This window comes from Megalobrama amblycephala, linkage group LG12 (assembly GCF_018812025.1).
Source record: "Megalobrama amblycephala isolate DHTTF-2021 linkage group LG12, ASM1881202v1, whole genome shotgun sequence".
NCBI lineage: Eukaryota > Metazoa > Chordata > Actinopteri > Cypriniformes > Xenocyprididae > Megalobrama > Megalobrama amblycephala.
This window is the reverse complement of record NC_063055.1, coordinates 3,644,852-3,661,294: the sequence shown is the minus strand read 5'-3', so window position 1 is coordinate 3,661,294 and position 16,443 is coordinate 3,644,852. Positions and strand designations below refer to the sequence as shown.

General features: G+C 36.0%; 2 protein-coding genes across 2 annotated transcripts in view; both read left to right on the top strand.

The window, feature by feature from the left end:
• Positions 1–3,497, top strand: part of asic1a (acid-sensing (proton-gated) ion channel 1a) — a 28,225-nt gene extending 24,728 nt beyond the window's left edge. Inside the window, exon 11 of the mRNA XM_048210631.1 lies at positions 2,270–3,497. Within this exon, the coding sequence (XP_048066588.1) occupies positions 2,270–2,389 (120 nt within the window). The 3' untranslated portion in view covers positions 2,390–3,497. The remainder of the gene's footprint in view (positions 1–2,269) is intronic.
• A 971-nt stretch (positions 3,498–4,468) lies between these two features.
• Positions 4,469–15,913, top strand: gpd1a (glycerol-3-phosphate dehydrogenase 1a). Its single transcript, XM_048209714.1, has 8 exons — positions 4,469–4,611; positions 5,562–5,739; positions 8,484–8,624; positions 8,788–8,926; positions 9,017–9,129; positions 10,558–10,794; positions 14,893–14,999; positions 15,414–15,913. Exons 1-8 carry the CDS (start codon positions 4,568–4,570, stop codon positions 15,508–15,510), a joined length of 1,056 nt encoding a protein of 351 aa, XP_048065671.1. The 5' UTR covers positions 4,469–4,567; the 3' UTR covers positions 15,511–15,913.
• Positions 15,914–16,443: the final 530 nt, after the last annotated feature.

Genomic DNA, 16,443 nt, shown 5'->3' with positions numbered 1-16,443 from the left:
ACCTTTTGGAACTTTGATTTGAGCAGATGCTTTTTACCATCATCACCGTCATCGTCTGAGCTCATTTACTCTGTACATTCAACATCTGGCACATATTCGCCATCTCAACCATATTCTCAAAACTATCGTTTCACACGGATCTACGAAAATGACTATAAACACTGTATTCTGCTGCCAGGCCAGTAGCTGGCGATGTCACTTTGTAAAGAAACACTACGCGCCTATAGACTGCACACGTAATGCAAGTGCACATGACGTCACCATTTCCACAAATTCGCAATTTTTGTATTTTACACGGAGATGATAACAATATTGTTTTCAAAAACTTGCACTTTGAAACCAATTTTTAAAAGTTTGCATTTTCAGGCCCCCAAAACGCCGTTGTCGTGTAAATGAACGGCCAAAACGCATAAAAAGTTTTCGGTTTTTAGTTGAAAACGGTGTTGTGTAAACTGCCCCTTATATTTGATTGCCATTTCAAGTTGCTGATGATACTTGTATGTTGTATAATGTTTGATGCCTACGGTAATTGTGAGTGAAACATCACGTCATCATTGTATCTCAGACATTTCCACCTTGAGGATTAAATGTGAATTGCACTTTTTGAGTCATCAGAGATTTATGGAAGCTTGTTTCCACCACTGAATAAAAAATAAAAAAAGATCATTGCAACTTTTTAGCTCACAATACTGACTTTTTTTCTCACAATTGTGAGAAATAAAGTTAGAATTGCATAATATAAAGTCACAATTGCGAGAAATAGTCAGAATTGCGCATTATAAACAATTGTGAGAAAAAAGTCGGAATTGTGAGATATAAGCTTACAATTGCAAGAAATAAAGTCAGAATTGCATAATATAAATTTACAATTGTGAGAAAAAAGTCAGAATTACGAGATATAAACTCCAAATTGCGAGAAATAGTCAGAATTGCGAGATAAAAAGTCACAATTGCAAGTTATAAAGTCAAAATTGTGAGTTATAAAGTCAGAATTACAAGATATAAACTCCAAATTGCAAGAAATAGTCAGAATTGTGCATTATAAACAATTGTGAGAAAAAAGTCAGAAGTGTGAGATATAAACTTACAATTGCGAGAAATAAAGTTAGAATTGCATAATATAAACTCATAATTGTAAGAAAAAATGTCAGAATTGCAAGTTACTCACAATTGCGAAAAAAAAAGTCAGAATTGCGAGTTAAAAAGTTAGAATTACGAGATATAAAGTCATAATTGCGAGAAATAGTCAGAATTGCGCATTATAAACAATTGTGAGAAAAAAGTCAGAATTGTGAGATAAAAACTTACAATTGCGAGAAATAAAGTTAGAATTGCATAATATAAACTCACAATTGTAAGAAAAAATGTCAGAATTGCAAGTTAAAAAGTCAGAATTACAAGATATAAAGTCACAATTGCGAGAAATAGTCAGAATTGCGCATTATAAACAATTGTGAGAAAAAAGTCAGAATTGTGAGATAAAAACTTACAATTGCAAGAAATAAATTCAGAATTGCATAATTTAAATTTACAATTGTGAGAAAAAAGTCAGAATTACGAGATATAAACTCAAAATCTCGAGAAATAAAGTCAGAATTGCGAGAAATAGTCAGAATTGTGAGAAATAGTCAGAATTGCGAGATATAAAGTCACAATTGCAAGTTATAAGTCAAAATTGTGAGTTATAAAGTCAGAATTACGAGATATAAACTCCAAATTGCGAGAAATAGTCAGAATTGTGAGTTATAAAGTCAGAATTGCGAGATATAAACTCACAATTGCGAGAAAATAGTTAGAATTGCGAGATATAAAATCACAATTGCAAGAAATAGTCAGAAATGCGAGTTATAAAGTCAGAATTACGAGATATAAACTCAAAATTGCAAGAAATAAACTCAAAATTGCGAGAAAAAGTCAGAATTGCGCATTATAAACAATTGTGAGAAAAAAGTCAGAAGTGTGAGATATAAACTTACAATAGCAAGATGTAAAGTCAGAATTGCGAGAAATAAACTCAAAATTGTGAGAAATAAAGTCAGAATTGTGTGTTATATAGTCAGAATTGTGAAATAAACTCACAATTGCAGGGGAAAAAAGTATTGTGAGATTAAATAGTCGCAATTAACTTTTTTATTATTTATCCAGTGGCGGAAACAAGCTTCCACAGAGATTCAATTATTGTTGCGCAGAAGAAAATATACTTAGACTATATTATATGCGTAAGGGTTAAGGACAACATCACCACATCTCTTTCTTTTTATCTGTCAAGGTAATGAAATACAGGTTGTGCCGCTGCTCCGACAAGAAACATCACAACAACAACAACACGGATCACGGCACTGTACTCGGCCTGGATGACGTCAAGTGTCACGTCAGTAAATTCCACTAACCTTCCCGCAATATTCCAGCTGTTTGCCTGCCAGTCATATTCCGATTACGTTCTACATTTTAGCAGATGGCATCGCGACACCAGCACGGTTGTTTTCTACAGATTGTTCTGGCATCTTGTGCTTGTACTCTCTCTCTTTCACTCTCTCTTATGCCTATGAATGAAAATTTTCTAGTATTTTTCCAAAAATGTTTTGTGGTTTTCTGAACGAGCTGATTTCATCTCCATAAGGCAGGAATGTTAAATATAAATTAAATGGTTCGATCTTTGTGCGCCTGGCCTTTTGCAACAGAAATGCGTCTGCTAAGCTTGAGGGGTTACTGTGTCATATTTGATTAATTCTGTGCATCTTAATAGCTATGATATGGCTGTAAATGCGTTGTGACAGACTAGTCATTGCACAAGGCGTGGTCAGAGGGAACACCAGTCTGAAGGCTTGTAGTCGTTATGATACGAGCATGATATCATCGGCCCGTGTCAGATCAGAGAGACTAACCCTAGATATTCCCAGCGGGTGCATGTGAGCTTCTGTCCGCAGTGTCACGTTTGTTTCGGGAGCTGGAGCGTGTGTGCATGTCTGTTAACGTCGTGTGCCGATGCTCTGTGTGTGTGTGTGTGTGTGTGACTGCAAGTGCATGAATGTGTTTGTCTGTTTGTAAGTGTGTCTTTCTGCATGTATATATTACATGTGATTATTTCTAGAATGGATGAGGAAAGGTTGGAGCAACAGGGTGTCAGGTATTTTTAAAAAGGAAATCAAGTATTTTTAAGTCTCTGATGCATTAGATAGATGTGTCAAATGCGAACAGATAGTATGCAGTGATTTGTTGTGGAATATGGTAGTTTACGGCTATTTTTTCATGTCAGATTTACATTTGAGACACTATATTAATCTCATAGGCTATACAGTTTCTTTTCAGGAAAACCACACAATCAATTTTCAGTATTTCCTTCAAAAGGAGGAGTGTCAAAGATCAACAGTATTAATATGTAAATCAAACTTTTTCAGCTGATTCATTTTTCTGTATTAATAATCTGTATTATTTTGATGTTTATCATGTGGCTGTAATAAAATGATTTTTTTTATGAATAAACATGCATAAAATTATGCCTTGTGTGTTATCTTCCTGGAATTTTTCTCTCTCTCTGTATGTGTGTGTGTGTGTGCGCATGTAATGTTGTGCAACGCAATGTTGCTATTGAAATAAAAGAAAATACAAATATTTGAAAATTAGAAATGTTGCCTTGACAACTAACTGTATTTCAGTTTAACCTGAAGTCCTAAAATGACTAAAATAGAAATAAAGCTGAATAGAAATATTTAATGCTTTAAAATTAAACTGTAAATACAAAAATAGAAATATGAATAAATACTGTATTAATAAAACTAAAATAACACAAAAGTTTTAACTCTCTAAATAAATCCATAAGCTCACTGTGAATTGAGGAATTCCTCTCCTGAGCCGGCATCATTTCTCCCATGGAACTTTGACCTTTCACCCCTGAGAACTGTTCTGGTATTCCGTTTATTCCCTAAAAAGGGATTCTATTGTTCAAAGGTCATTGTTCCATCTTAAGCCGCTCAGATCCTTTCTGATAAATCAGTCGATCTCTTTTACCTCCATGTGATTAGATCTCACATAAACATGTGACATTTCACCACAATCAAAAGATAAAAGAAAAAATCAATTATATTTTGCATAAAGCATATTTTTTAGACCATTATACTATGTATCCCATTCTTGACAGGCTTTGCAAGTCTACTTTTTACTTCTCATCTCACTGTATAACCTATTGATTGCTCATATTAAAAATAGATTATAATTTTTACATCTAGTCCTTAAGCTAGTAGACAAATCAAAAGGTACAGCATGCTTTAGTTTGTCCAACTGAGACTAAAGTTTGTGTCAGTGCAGAATTTGTGTTTGTTGTCACTTCTCTATTTACTTGCATAGGCTACTTATAATGAATCACTTGTTTTGAGATTTTGTAAACACGCCCACAAGCTGATAGTGGGCGGAGTCGACGGATCTGTTTTCGCCCTCTGAGTGGCCAATAGCACAGAGGGGGCGTGGCCTAGCGGACAACACTAGAGTGTGCGATCGCTGCGCTGCGGTTTGATTGACAGATCAGAGTGACTGTAATTGAGCGAAGGAGCCGGGGAAGATTCTCAGCGCAATGTCAAGTCCTAAAAGAGTTTGCATCGTCGGCTCTGGGAACTGGTAAAAAATATTTGGATTTTCCTTTAGAAATGACTGTACGAGTTCAGAATCATATGACTATTAGTTTAAACATTAAACAAAGGCGCACAAGCTTCAATGAGTCACTTGCAAACAAGTTTAAGGTTATGACATTTGCAAGGGCATAACAGAAGACATTCATATGAAGGATAGAGATATCCTACACAATATGAGTTCTGCTCAACAGCTGTGAATGTGCTTTTGGACTAACTTGAATACTATTTCTCACTGTTTACACGAGCCATTTGTGACACTGCTGCAATGCAAAACAAGTAGAGCACATGCTCCAGTCAGTCACACTGGTTAGGTTCAGTATTTATGTTCCATACATTTAAACTATCCGTCCTACAGCTGTCTGGCTTCAGTATTATGTCCATTTCTGATGTTTGAAATGTACTGACAGCTACTATATCATACAATGCATGCAAAAAAATTTGACTACTTTTGTGTTATTGAATTGTTTGAGCTTTTATGATTTTAATCATTTACACATTCACATAGAGATATTTATTAAGGTAAACGTGAGTGCTGTTAATGATTGAGGTCTTAATGAATCTTTGAAATGGGCTACTGTTCCTTTAAAACGCTATATATGGTCACACTAAACAAGACTCCAGAAGTAGATGTTTATATAACAACAGTCCAAATGTATGTTTATGTATTCAGTTAAGAGCCATATTAAATTTATCAAACAATACTGCAAAATTGATATGGTTGGGTATTTTGTAAAGACTAGTTAACCCCCAGTGCACGACTCTGATCTGATCAGACTCAACAGGCTTTTCATTTCTTGAAATGCAAATTCTCCCTTTTGGTAAAAATCTGGGGGGTTGTGATGGGAGTAAAGTCCTTTGTTAGTTTACACCTGGTATTGTAATGTTGCATGCAACCTTTCACATGATGAACTCTCTCTCTTTCTGTCATGTCCGTAGGGGTTCTGCTATTGCTAAGATAGTTGGCAAAAATGCAAGGAATAATCCGAAGTTTGACTCCACGGTTAACATGTGGGTGTTTGAAGAGACGGTGAACGGGCGTAAACTCACAGAAGTCATAAACACAGACCACGAAAACGTCAAGTATTTGCCTGGACACAAGCTTCCAGAAAATGTTGTAAGAAACTTTGTATTTGAATCATATCATTTATGAAAGATAAATATTATTAATAGGGCTTAAAATTTTTAATCTAATTAATTACATGATGTAGCGATTAATTAATGCACATCAAATTTGGCTGAGAAATTACCCCCAAAAGTAATTTAAAGTCATTATTGTGTAAAGCATTAAATAGACATTATAAAAAGCAGCTTCAGAAAGAAATATTTTATTTGAATCAACATAGAATTTACTTTTGGACCATGAGGTTGAGTAAATGACTGAATTTTATTTTATTTTTTTAATTAATATGGACATATGAAATTATTTTTTAATTTAATCAAAATTATACCATACTCTAAATAAGAAACTAAAACTGCCAGTAGGTGGCGGTAAATGTCTTAATGATGTCATTGAGTCATTCATTCATTTGATTCATTCAAATGGCTGATTCATTCAGGAGTGAAGTAAATGCAAAGACTATAGAATAACACAAGATGGGAGAAAGTGCAACACGCAATATGGCGGAATAAGTCCCGCCTTCTAAATAAGAGCCAATCACTGATTGGTAAAGTCACACGTCACTGCAGCTGCAGTTAAAAGCTTGCACGCTTCCTATAGAGATGCACACTTAGGACTTAGCACTTTTTTTCGCTTGTTCCTGCCTGAAATTTTTTTTTTTTTTTGGTCATGATTTGAGCATTTAGAAACAACATTTATGAGACAGTTGTTGTCAGATTTCATTGGTGATTTCAAATATGAAATTTAATCGAAAGCTTGGCAAACAGCTTTGGAGAATTTGATGTTTCCCCATTCAGAGAGATCATTGAATCATTGGTTTACTTCAAAACACGGATTCAGAAATTAAACGCCATTGTGTATTGCTCGGAGACTAACAGTTCTGCTTTCTGCTTTCATTAGCAAAATTTAGCAAAAACAGACAATATTTTGTTTAAAATAACACAATATACTCAAATGAGCTTTTTTTTTTTTTTCCAATATCTTGAATTTTAGGGACATTCCATCTGCATTCTGCTTTTACGCGCAGTGAGTTGTTGCCCTGCATCATATTTTCATCATCAACTGTATGAAATGTTAAATAACCTATAGGTCTGGGGCGGGGCAAGTGCATTAAATGTGTTAATAGTTTTAAATCGACAGCCCTAATTATTAATAAAATCCATTAATATAATAAACAATATATAATTAAAGCTGCTGTCCGCGATTTTTGGCCCTCTAGTGGTTAATAAACAGAACTGCACGTGTCTTGCGGAGGAACATTCTAGCCGGAGCTACTTTTCTCCATGTATGTCTATGGCGAGTCACGCAGTTACTGTGATACTCTGCGGCGAGTCCTACCAGTCCGGTCTGAAATAGTCCGAATATAAACACTTATTATAAGTGTACCATAGTGATTCAGGATAAGACAAAAACACGGTTTGGAAAATGGATTCATGTTGTATATTCTCATTATATAATTTTTGTATATTTTTAACACAAAAAAAGTTGCGGACTGCAGCTTTAAATAATTAAAAATGTAATATAATAAAACAATATATTATGTTATAAAATAAAAAAAATTAACTTGTTTTACTTGCATACTTGTATAATAAAATAATAAATAAATGGTTTATAAGAAACTTTGAAAGTGTGAAATCCTAATTATTAAAATATATAGGATGTATTATGCATAAATGATTATATATTATTTGAATATTGTATTATGAGAAAATAGTGTTGCTTTTTTTTAAATTACATATATGATAAAATAAGAAATTAATGTTGTAAGAAACTGTATTTTAATAAATTAAAGTTTAAAATCTTTATTGATTATATTTTGATGCATATATGCAAACTTTTTATTAGCATATATAAAAATTAATAAAAATATCAATATTACATTTTTTATTATATAAAAATGATCATTTTAATATAATAAAGATATAATAAAAGTGTATTAAAAACAATTTTATTATACAAGTATGCAAGGGAAACTACACAATTATACACAAAAATACTAAATACCATATGCAATTAAAACACGTGTAGCAATTTATTATATATATATATATATATATATATATATATATATATATATATATATATATATATATAAATTTATACACTTGTTTTAATTGCATATGGTATTTAATTGTGTGTGTGTGTGTGTTTGTGTGTATAAAATATATGATACAATATATTTCCAGCAACAAGATTCAACCAGAGAGATCACATTTTTGCTCAGTTCACATTTTTGCTTGGGAAATTGTCTCAACAGCAAATAGTTGCTCTGCTACAGAGGAAGTTCACACAATAGAGAAGTCTGGAGGAGAGTGCTGAGCCACTAGATTCTTTCCCAAAAACCTTTGGGAGGCACTTGCTGCTTTGCAAAGGAAACCATCCACTTGCACTCGAGCTACTAATAAGAAGCTGACAAAGCTGCATGTGTTGTCTCCGTCATTATGACCTGTAGACCAAATGGTTGAGCCTATAACTATAATCACTAGGCTAGAGGCCTAGAAAACCATTGGCAGAGATATGGTACAATAACCCGAAGGATTAATAATGTGAACAAGGTTGTTTTGGCTTGAAATGGACACAAACCCTGCCAAAACCCCGCAGAATAAGGCAATATGTCGGTCACCTTAGGTGCAACCAATCATATAGAGTGAATGTATGTTTCCGCAGGTTTCATCATTCAGCATCAAACAGATTCCCTTCTCTCTATTCCTCTCTCGTTGTCTCTTCTCTCTCGCTCACAGGTGGCGGTGCCAGATCTGCTCGACGCTGCCAAGAGCGCTGACATTCTGCTCTTTGTGATTCCACATCAATTCATCGGCCGTATTTGTGACACCATGAAGGGCAAAATCAAGCAAGATGCGCTTGGAATGTCACTCATCAAGGTCCTGTACACTCATGAATACATGCATTGTGTGTGAAAGTCATTTCTGTGGCATTTTCTTTCTTACTCAGCATGAAAAAAGAGGAAAGTTGCTTTCTAAGATCACAAGACTGTCACATTTGACACAGATAACAAACTATGACTGTGCATGTGGGTTCATTTAGGGGGTGGATGAAGGGCCGGATGGACTGAAGCTCATCTCAGAGGTCATTCACGAGAAGCTGGGCATCAAGATGAGCGTGTTGATGGGAGCAAATATCGCCAACGAGGTGGCGGATGAGAAATTCTGCGAGACCACCATTGGTGAGGGTGATAAAAAGTGATGTCAGTGTGTTCATTTGTTCACTTTGTGTTCGGGTGAGGATATGCGTTTGTGTGTTTAATGTTTGTAAGGCTGCAGGGATCAAACCGAGGGGGCGTTGCTTAAAGAACTCATGCAGACGGATCACTTCCGGGTCACGGTCGTACAGGAAGCAGATGTGGTGGAGATCTGTGGTGCTCTGAAGGTTTGCTTTGACATTTTACACCTCAAAATAGTCAAAGGGCGGCGCATATGTGACACAATTGAAAATAATGCGATATCCAGTTTAACAGTTAACTCAAGAAGTTGTTTTATCAACAGCAATAATAATACTGGTCTGTCCTGATATGGCAAGTGTCGGTTTTACAGTCTATTAATGTTCTCTTTTGCTCTAAAGAGGTGTTTGAAGCATGATGTATAAACACAAAACAATCGAACCAGCAGGTCTATGTACACTGACAAGAATTTGGACAGTTGCACCACTAACTTAGAAGTGTTGTTATTGCTAACTAAAAGGGGACCAATAATGCCCCTTTTCACGAGATGTAATTTAAGTCTCTGGTGACCCAGAATGTGTCTGTGAAGTTTCAGCTCAAAATATCCCACAGATCATTTATTATAGCTTGTCAAATTTGCCTCTATTTGGGTGTGAGCAAAAACACGCCATTTTTGTGTTTGTCCCTTTAAATGCAAATGAGCTGCTGCTCCCGGCCCCCTTTCCAGAAGAGGGCGGAGCTTTAACAGCTCAACAACAACAAAGCTGGAGAATCTCACGCAGCCACATTTCCTTCATAATTTAAATTCAACCACAGTGTGCTCAGATGCAGGTGAGATATTGGTACAAGCTAATTTACAGTAGATCAGTCTGCCCACTAGCATTTATTATAACCTTGTAAATATTGTTCATCTAAATGAATGATTGCACGTTTATATTTTTGGACTTTGTGTGGAATTTGCAGACGGTCCCTTTAGCAGCCTAGGCGAAAATGCAGCGACTATCAAACCTAAAACTAAGGCCCCTTTGCAGCTGCTATGCGCTGCATCAGCAGATACCATACTACCACTTTCAACAGTGTCAGCCAATGGCGCTTTTACAATGCCAAGGAAAAATAAATACGGAGATGCATTCAAAAATTAATAAACGATTAAAAGGAAAAAAAAAGCGTTTCCTTTAACATTTTATTTCACCCCAGCATTCATTTAATTATTTATGTATTTATTTATGCAGGAATATGTGGATTTATGTATTTATTTGCACATTTATTTATGCACGTATTTATATATTTATTGTTTTTGCGGGTTTCGTCCTCCATATGGCTCTACAGTTTGAGCTATAGGAGAAAACACTTTTTTTGTTAGGTTGCAGAGTCAAATGAAAGTCTTAAAGGGATAGTTCACCCAAAAATGAAAACTCTGTCATCATTTACTCATCCTCCTGTCATTGCAAACCAAATGAAGACATTCATTTGACTCTGCAACCAAACTTCATAATGCACTGCAAGAACACATACACCATAAAAAATATAGTGTCAGCGGATCTTTAGCAGTTCCAAACATCACGTTATAATGTGCTTGTTGTAATTCAGCTCAGAGGAACGTGTCGGACATTTGGACCCTCTTTGTCTTCCTACAGAATATAGTAGCAGTAGGAGCAGGTTTCTGTGACGGGTTGGGCTTCGGTGACAATACAAAGGCTGCGGTGATCAGACTGGGTCTCATGGAGATGATCAGCTTTGCTCGGTTGTTCTGCACCGTCGGCTCCGTTTCTTCTGCAACTTTCTTGGAGAGCTGTGGCGTTGCTGATCTCATTACCACATGTTACGGAGGACGAAATCGGAAAGTCGCAGAGGCATTCGCCAAGACTGGCAAGGTGAGACACCAAGAACTTAAAGGGATAGTTCACCCAAAAATTTGCCATTTCAAACCTGTATGGCTTTCTTCTGTGGAGCACAACAAAAGAAATACATACAGTAAAAAAAACAAACAAACATGGAGCTGTCAAGCTTCAAAAAGTTCTATAAAAATACCATAAAAGTAGTATATTTGACTTGTGCAATTTATTTCAATTCTTTTAACGTCATACAATTGTTTTGTGTGAGGAACCATACAGATCACAATTTAAAGGGATAGTTTACCCAAAAATAAAAATGTTATGTTTATCTGCTTACCCCCAGAGCATCCAAGATGCAGGTGACTTTGTTTCTTCAGTAGAACACAAATGATGATTTTTAACTCCAACCGTTGCCGTCTGTCAGTCAAATAATGGGAGTGAATGGGAACTTCGTCTATAAGAGTAAATAAAACTTGCATAGACAAATCCAAATGAAACCCTGTGGCTCGTGACGACACATTGATGTCCTAAGACACGAAACGATTGGTTTGTGCGAGAAACCGAACAGTATTTATATCATTTTTTACCTCTAAAACACCACTATGTCCAACCGCATTCAGGATTCGCTTAGTGAGGTCTGATCGCGCTCTGACAGCGGCAGTGATGTCTCGCTCTCATTCAAGTATATGCGCGAGACATCACTGCCGTTGTCAGAGCGCGTGTCTTGGGACATCAATGTGTCGTCACGAGCCGCAGGGTTTAATTTGGATTTGTCTATGCAAGTTTTTTTTACTCTTATAGTAGAAGTTCCCATCCACTAGCATTATACGACTGACAGATGGCAACGGTTGGAGTTAAAACACATCATTTGTGTTCTACTGAAGAAACAAAGTCACCTACATCTCAGATGCGCTGGGGGTAAGCAGATAAACATCAAATTTTCATTTTTGGGTGAACTATCCCTTTAAGTATTTTTACACTGTAAATCTTCCCCACTGCAGCTTGTCTTAAATTTATTTAATTTTGACATGTCACAATAACTAGGCCTAGAATGCAATCTGCAATCTGGGGGGAAATGGATTTAAATATGCACTACTGTACAAAGGTTTAGGCTTGGTAAGATTTTTAGGGGTTCAAGGATGTAGCTCTGAAACTCTATTGTAATTGTTCAAATTTCCAAGGATCAGTATTCCCCCCTAAAAGTGATTGAGCAGATCAAACAGTAAGTCGTAGAGACTTGAAATTTGAAGGGCTAGTAGTACTCAAACCGTCTACAATGTCACTGAGGCTCGCCCTGACGCGTTGCTACAGTGGTGAAAAGTACGAAATCGCTCATAACCCCTAAACCATTGTGTCCAAGTGTCTTATATCGTTGGGATCCTTTTTTTTTTGAGGGGGTATTTTGGATTTTTTGAAAACCTTCTTTTGTGAACTAGTCCGAACTAGTGCAGCAAGATTATCTGATTGTCAATAATTATCAAAAAAAAGGTTGAAATTTTGATTCACATTCCCTAAGGGCTGCCAAAACGTTCAAAGTGGACAGAGCCACTTTTACTAAAATGGCTATAACTTGTAAACGGAACCAAACTCGGCACACACATGTAAGAGTTCATTCTGTGGTCGTGTGTAGAAGGACGTGGCGACTGGCCACTTGGTGGAGCTATAACATGGAAAAAAGTTAAAAATGGCTAAAACTACGCAAGCCAAAGTCTGATTGACTTGAAAATTGGCATGCAGCGTCTTGGTCCAAAGTGCCATGACTGCCTTTGAGGACATTTGCGTATCTCGAAAAATGCGAATGAATTTTGAGCAGCTATCAGACGAGGTTAACAGAAGTCGATTGGAACGAATCTCGTTGGGCCTGTTTGAATCATGGCCCTAGAGGCCTGTGAGAAATTTGAAAGAAATCGGCCACCTTCGTGTTTTTCATTAAATATTGGAGATTATTTAAAAAAACAACTTTGGTGAACTAGTCCTAGGTTTTTGGCTCAACCTTGATGACTGTTAAAAAGCTTTATAAACCATATTTTTCCTATGCTAAATTGCCTGTATTGGCTGTAAATGGTCTTTTCCACAGGCTTGATAATTAAAACATTATACCTTTTATGCATGTGCTTAAAGGCCTTAAAGCACTTGAACCCTGATAATTGCTGCTTGCAGCTATATTTTTTAATGTTTTGAAAGTCTCTTATGCTCACTAATGCTGCATTTATTTGATCAAAACTACAGTAAAAACAGTAATAGTCTAAAATGTGAGTAATCAGAGTGAGTTTACATGCACGTTCTTAAAGATGTCCAAGAATGCTTTTTCACAAGATGTAATATAAGTCTAAGGTGTCTCCTGAATGTGTCTGTGCAGTTTCAGCTCAAAATACCCCATAGATTTTTTTTTATTTAATTTTTTTAACTGCCTATTTTGGGGCATCATTAACTATACACTGATTTTGGCAGCGCGCCGCCCCTTTAATTCGCCTGCTCCCTGCCACACGAGCTCTTGACTATATTACAGTGCATTTACAAAGTTCACACAGCTAATATAACCCTCAAATGGATCTTTACAAGATGTTCGTCATGCATGCTGTATGCATGCTTCAAATTATGTGAGTAAAGTATTTATTATGATGTTTACGTTTGATTCTGTATGAGTTTGAGGCTATGCTCTGTGGCTAATGCTACACTGTTGGAGAGATTTATAAAGAATGAAGTTGTGTTTATGCATTATACAGACTGCAAGTGTTTAAAAATGAAAATAACGACGGCTCTTGTCTCCGTGAATACAGTAAGAAACGATGGTAACTTTAACCACATTTAACAGTACATTAGCAACATGCTAACGAAACATTTAGAAAGACAATTTACAAATATCACTAAAAATATCATGTAATCATGGATCATGTCAGTTATTATTGCTCCATCTGCCATTTTTCGCTATTGTTCTTGCTTGCTTACCTAGTCTGATGATTCAGCTGTGCACAGATCCAGACGTTAATACTGCCTTTCCTTGTCTAATGCCTTGAACATGGGCTGGCATATGCAAATATTGGGGTCATACATATTAATGATCCCGACTGTTACGTAACAGTCGGTGTTATGTTGAGATCCGCGTGTTTTCCGGAAGTCTTTTAAACAAATGAGATTTACATAAGAAGGAGGAAACAATGGGGTTTGAAACTCAATGTAGGCCTATGTCTTTTCCATGTACTGAACTCTTGTTATTCAACTATGCCATGGTAAATTCAAATTTTGATTCTAGGGCACCTTTAAACTGATTACGCTTTTAACCATTTTCCTTTATTGACATAAGGTCATAAACAGCTTAAGAATAAACCGATCGACAGAGTTAGATTTTTGCCCATTACCCCGATTCACACCTTAACCTTCCGAAAAGCGTTCTTATACGGCAGATTTAAGCACATCCAGCCACACAGCGAGTGTTTCGCGGTAGGGGAGGAGAAATATATCACAAACTCAGACTTTTTCTTGACCAAAGAAATAGGGGTGAATTCAGGGCGATTGGGACACTTTTTCCCAGTCAACTCAATGGCAAAAAAAGTCCCAATTAAGCTGAATTCACTCAAATTTGTTCTTATCTCATGCAACCAAAGGACAAGTGGGACAGTCAAATATGAGTCTGCGCAAATTTCCCGCTGACATTTTGAAATGCTCTGGAGCTTTTAATGCTTTATTTAACATCACAACTGATATAATAAATAGAATGCTCTGAGTAAAATACATGGATGCTTACGTTTTGACGTCACCACTGTGGAATAACCTGTATTTTTTAATACAGTCTTGTAAATGTGGTTTACTTGCATTGTTATTGATTTGCACGTAAACAGGTAAATAAGGTTATTTCAATAAACTGATTTTTGAGCATATTGGTGTGCATGTACACGTTCTCATAGATATCAAACCAGGTGTGATGCGTATTGAAATGCAAAGATAGTTTAAATGAGAAAGAAACAAAATGATTTAAATTCCATTTTCAATTTAGCAAGACAAAAAAATAAAAACATTTGTAGCTTTGCGTGCAGTGAGAATAGTGCAAAACAGGCCATTTAAAGTACATTAAAATAGCAGTAAGAATAGTGCAATAACAATATAGTAAACAAATAGTCATTCGATTCTCTGTTTCAGTCTCTCGAAGAGCTTGAAAAGGAAATGTTGAATGGTCAGAAGCTGCAGGGTCCCGCCACAGCCGCCGAAGTCCACAAGATACTTAAAAACAAAGGCGTACTCGACAGGTAAGGCTTGATAGAGTGGTGCAGGAATGACATCAGAACCTGGGTTTTTCAATTTATATGTAAAATAAAGCCTGTGGTAAACAATGATGATACTTTGATGTTTTATTCTACAATGTAAAATACACACACCCATAGCAAATATGCAAAGTTTTAAGTAGTTATGTTCATTTTTGCAAACGTTTGTTTTTAATAAGTAACTAGATGAGACAGTTTGGGGTGTGAGTGTGTGCAGTGTACATTGTGTCAAAGTATCGTCAAGTTATGTTTACCACAGGCTTTATTTTATGCATAAATGATAAAACCCCATGGGAAAATCTCGAAGGAACTCATATCTGCACTATTTCATTGTGCATTTACATTAAGACCAAGCACAATGCAATTAGTTCAACACATCTGAACATTTTCTTCCCATAGATTTCCCCTTTTTAATGCAGTGTACGAGATCTGTTACGAGGGTCGGCCTGTGACTGAGTTCATCCACTGCTTGCAGAACCATCCAGAACATCAGTGAAAGAAGGACAGAGCTGCGATTCTGAGTATGTGTGTGAACCCTGCTGAAAAGACTAGCATTGCAGTTGAGTTTTAAATACTTCTTAATTAGTTTAATTAACCAGCAAGACAGCTTCAACTTCATCAAACAGAAGCAGCATGCAAATCCATGGTGCTCAAAGCTGGTCTTTTCAGCAGGGCGTGAGTGCGTGTTACAATGAGAGCGACCAAAGTCACATGAGGACGCTCTCTGAGTGCACTGTTTTGTCATTTCTAATGAGTCCGTCCTTTCAGCCACTTTATTCTGTATAAAAGCCTCAAATGCCAGACTGAGCGCTCCACTATAAGTGCCACTAAAGTTCTCAAAATCACACTGAATTGAATGTTCTTAATATATAATGTGAAATAAATCACTGTATCTGTGAGCTCCAGCTGTCTATTTATTTTAGAAAATCATTTTGTTGTCTAGTATGTGTAAGAACCAGACTTGATATACAAAAAATGATCACAATTAAAAATGAAGGAATATATGAAAGAATTCATTTTTTTAGCAGTGTATCTATTGTTTTATAACTATGAAACCCAACAAGCTTCTTTTTGTGATCTGTTTTTTGATATATTTCTTTCAAATAGATACTAGTACTTTATAATATATATATTTTTTTTACAACTGCAAAGACATTCATACTTTTTGGGGCAACTTCATGTAAAACAGCCACTAGAAGGAATTTTCAAACCCTTCAAATTGCACAAATTGAAAATATGCCCAATGGAAACACGTCAATTTCGCAAAAAAACTCCCATATATCGCAAACAAGTTTTTACACTCGAATGAAGTGGTTTTTCAGGCAATTCAAAAAAGGAATATTTTGCAAAACTGGAATGGAAACAGGTTTTTGCATTTACAGGTCACCTGCCGTATGTAAAATTCAATCACTCTTTAAAAATGGCGTGG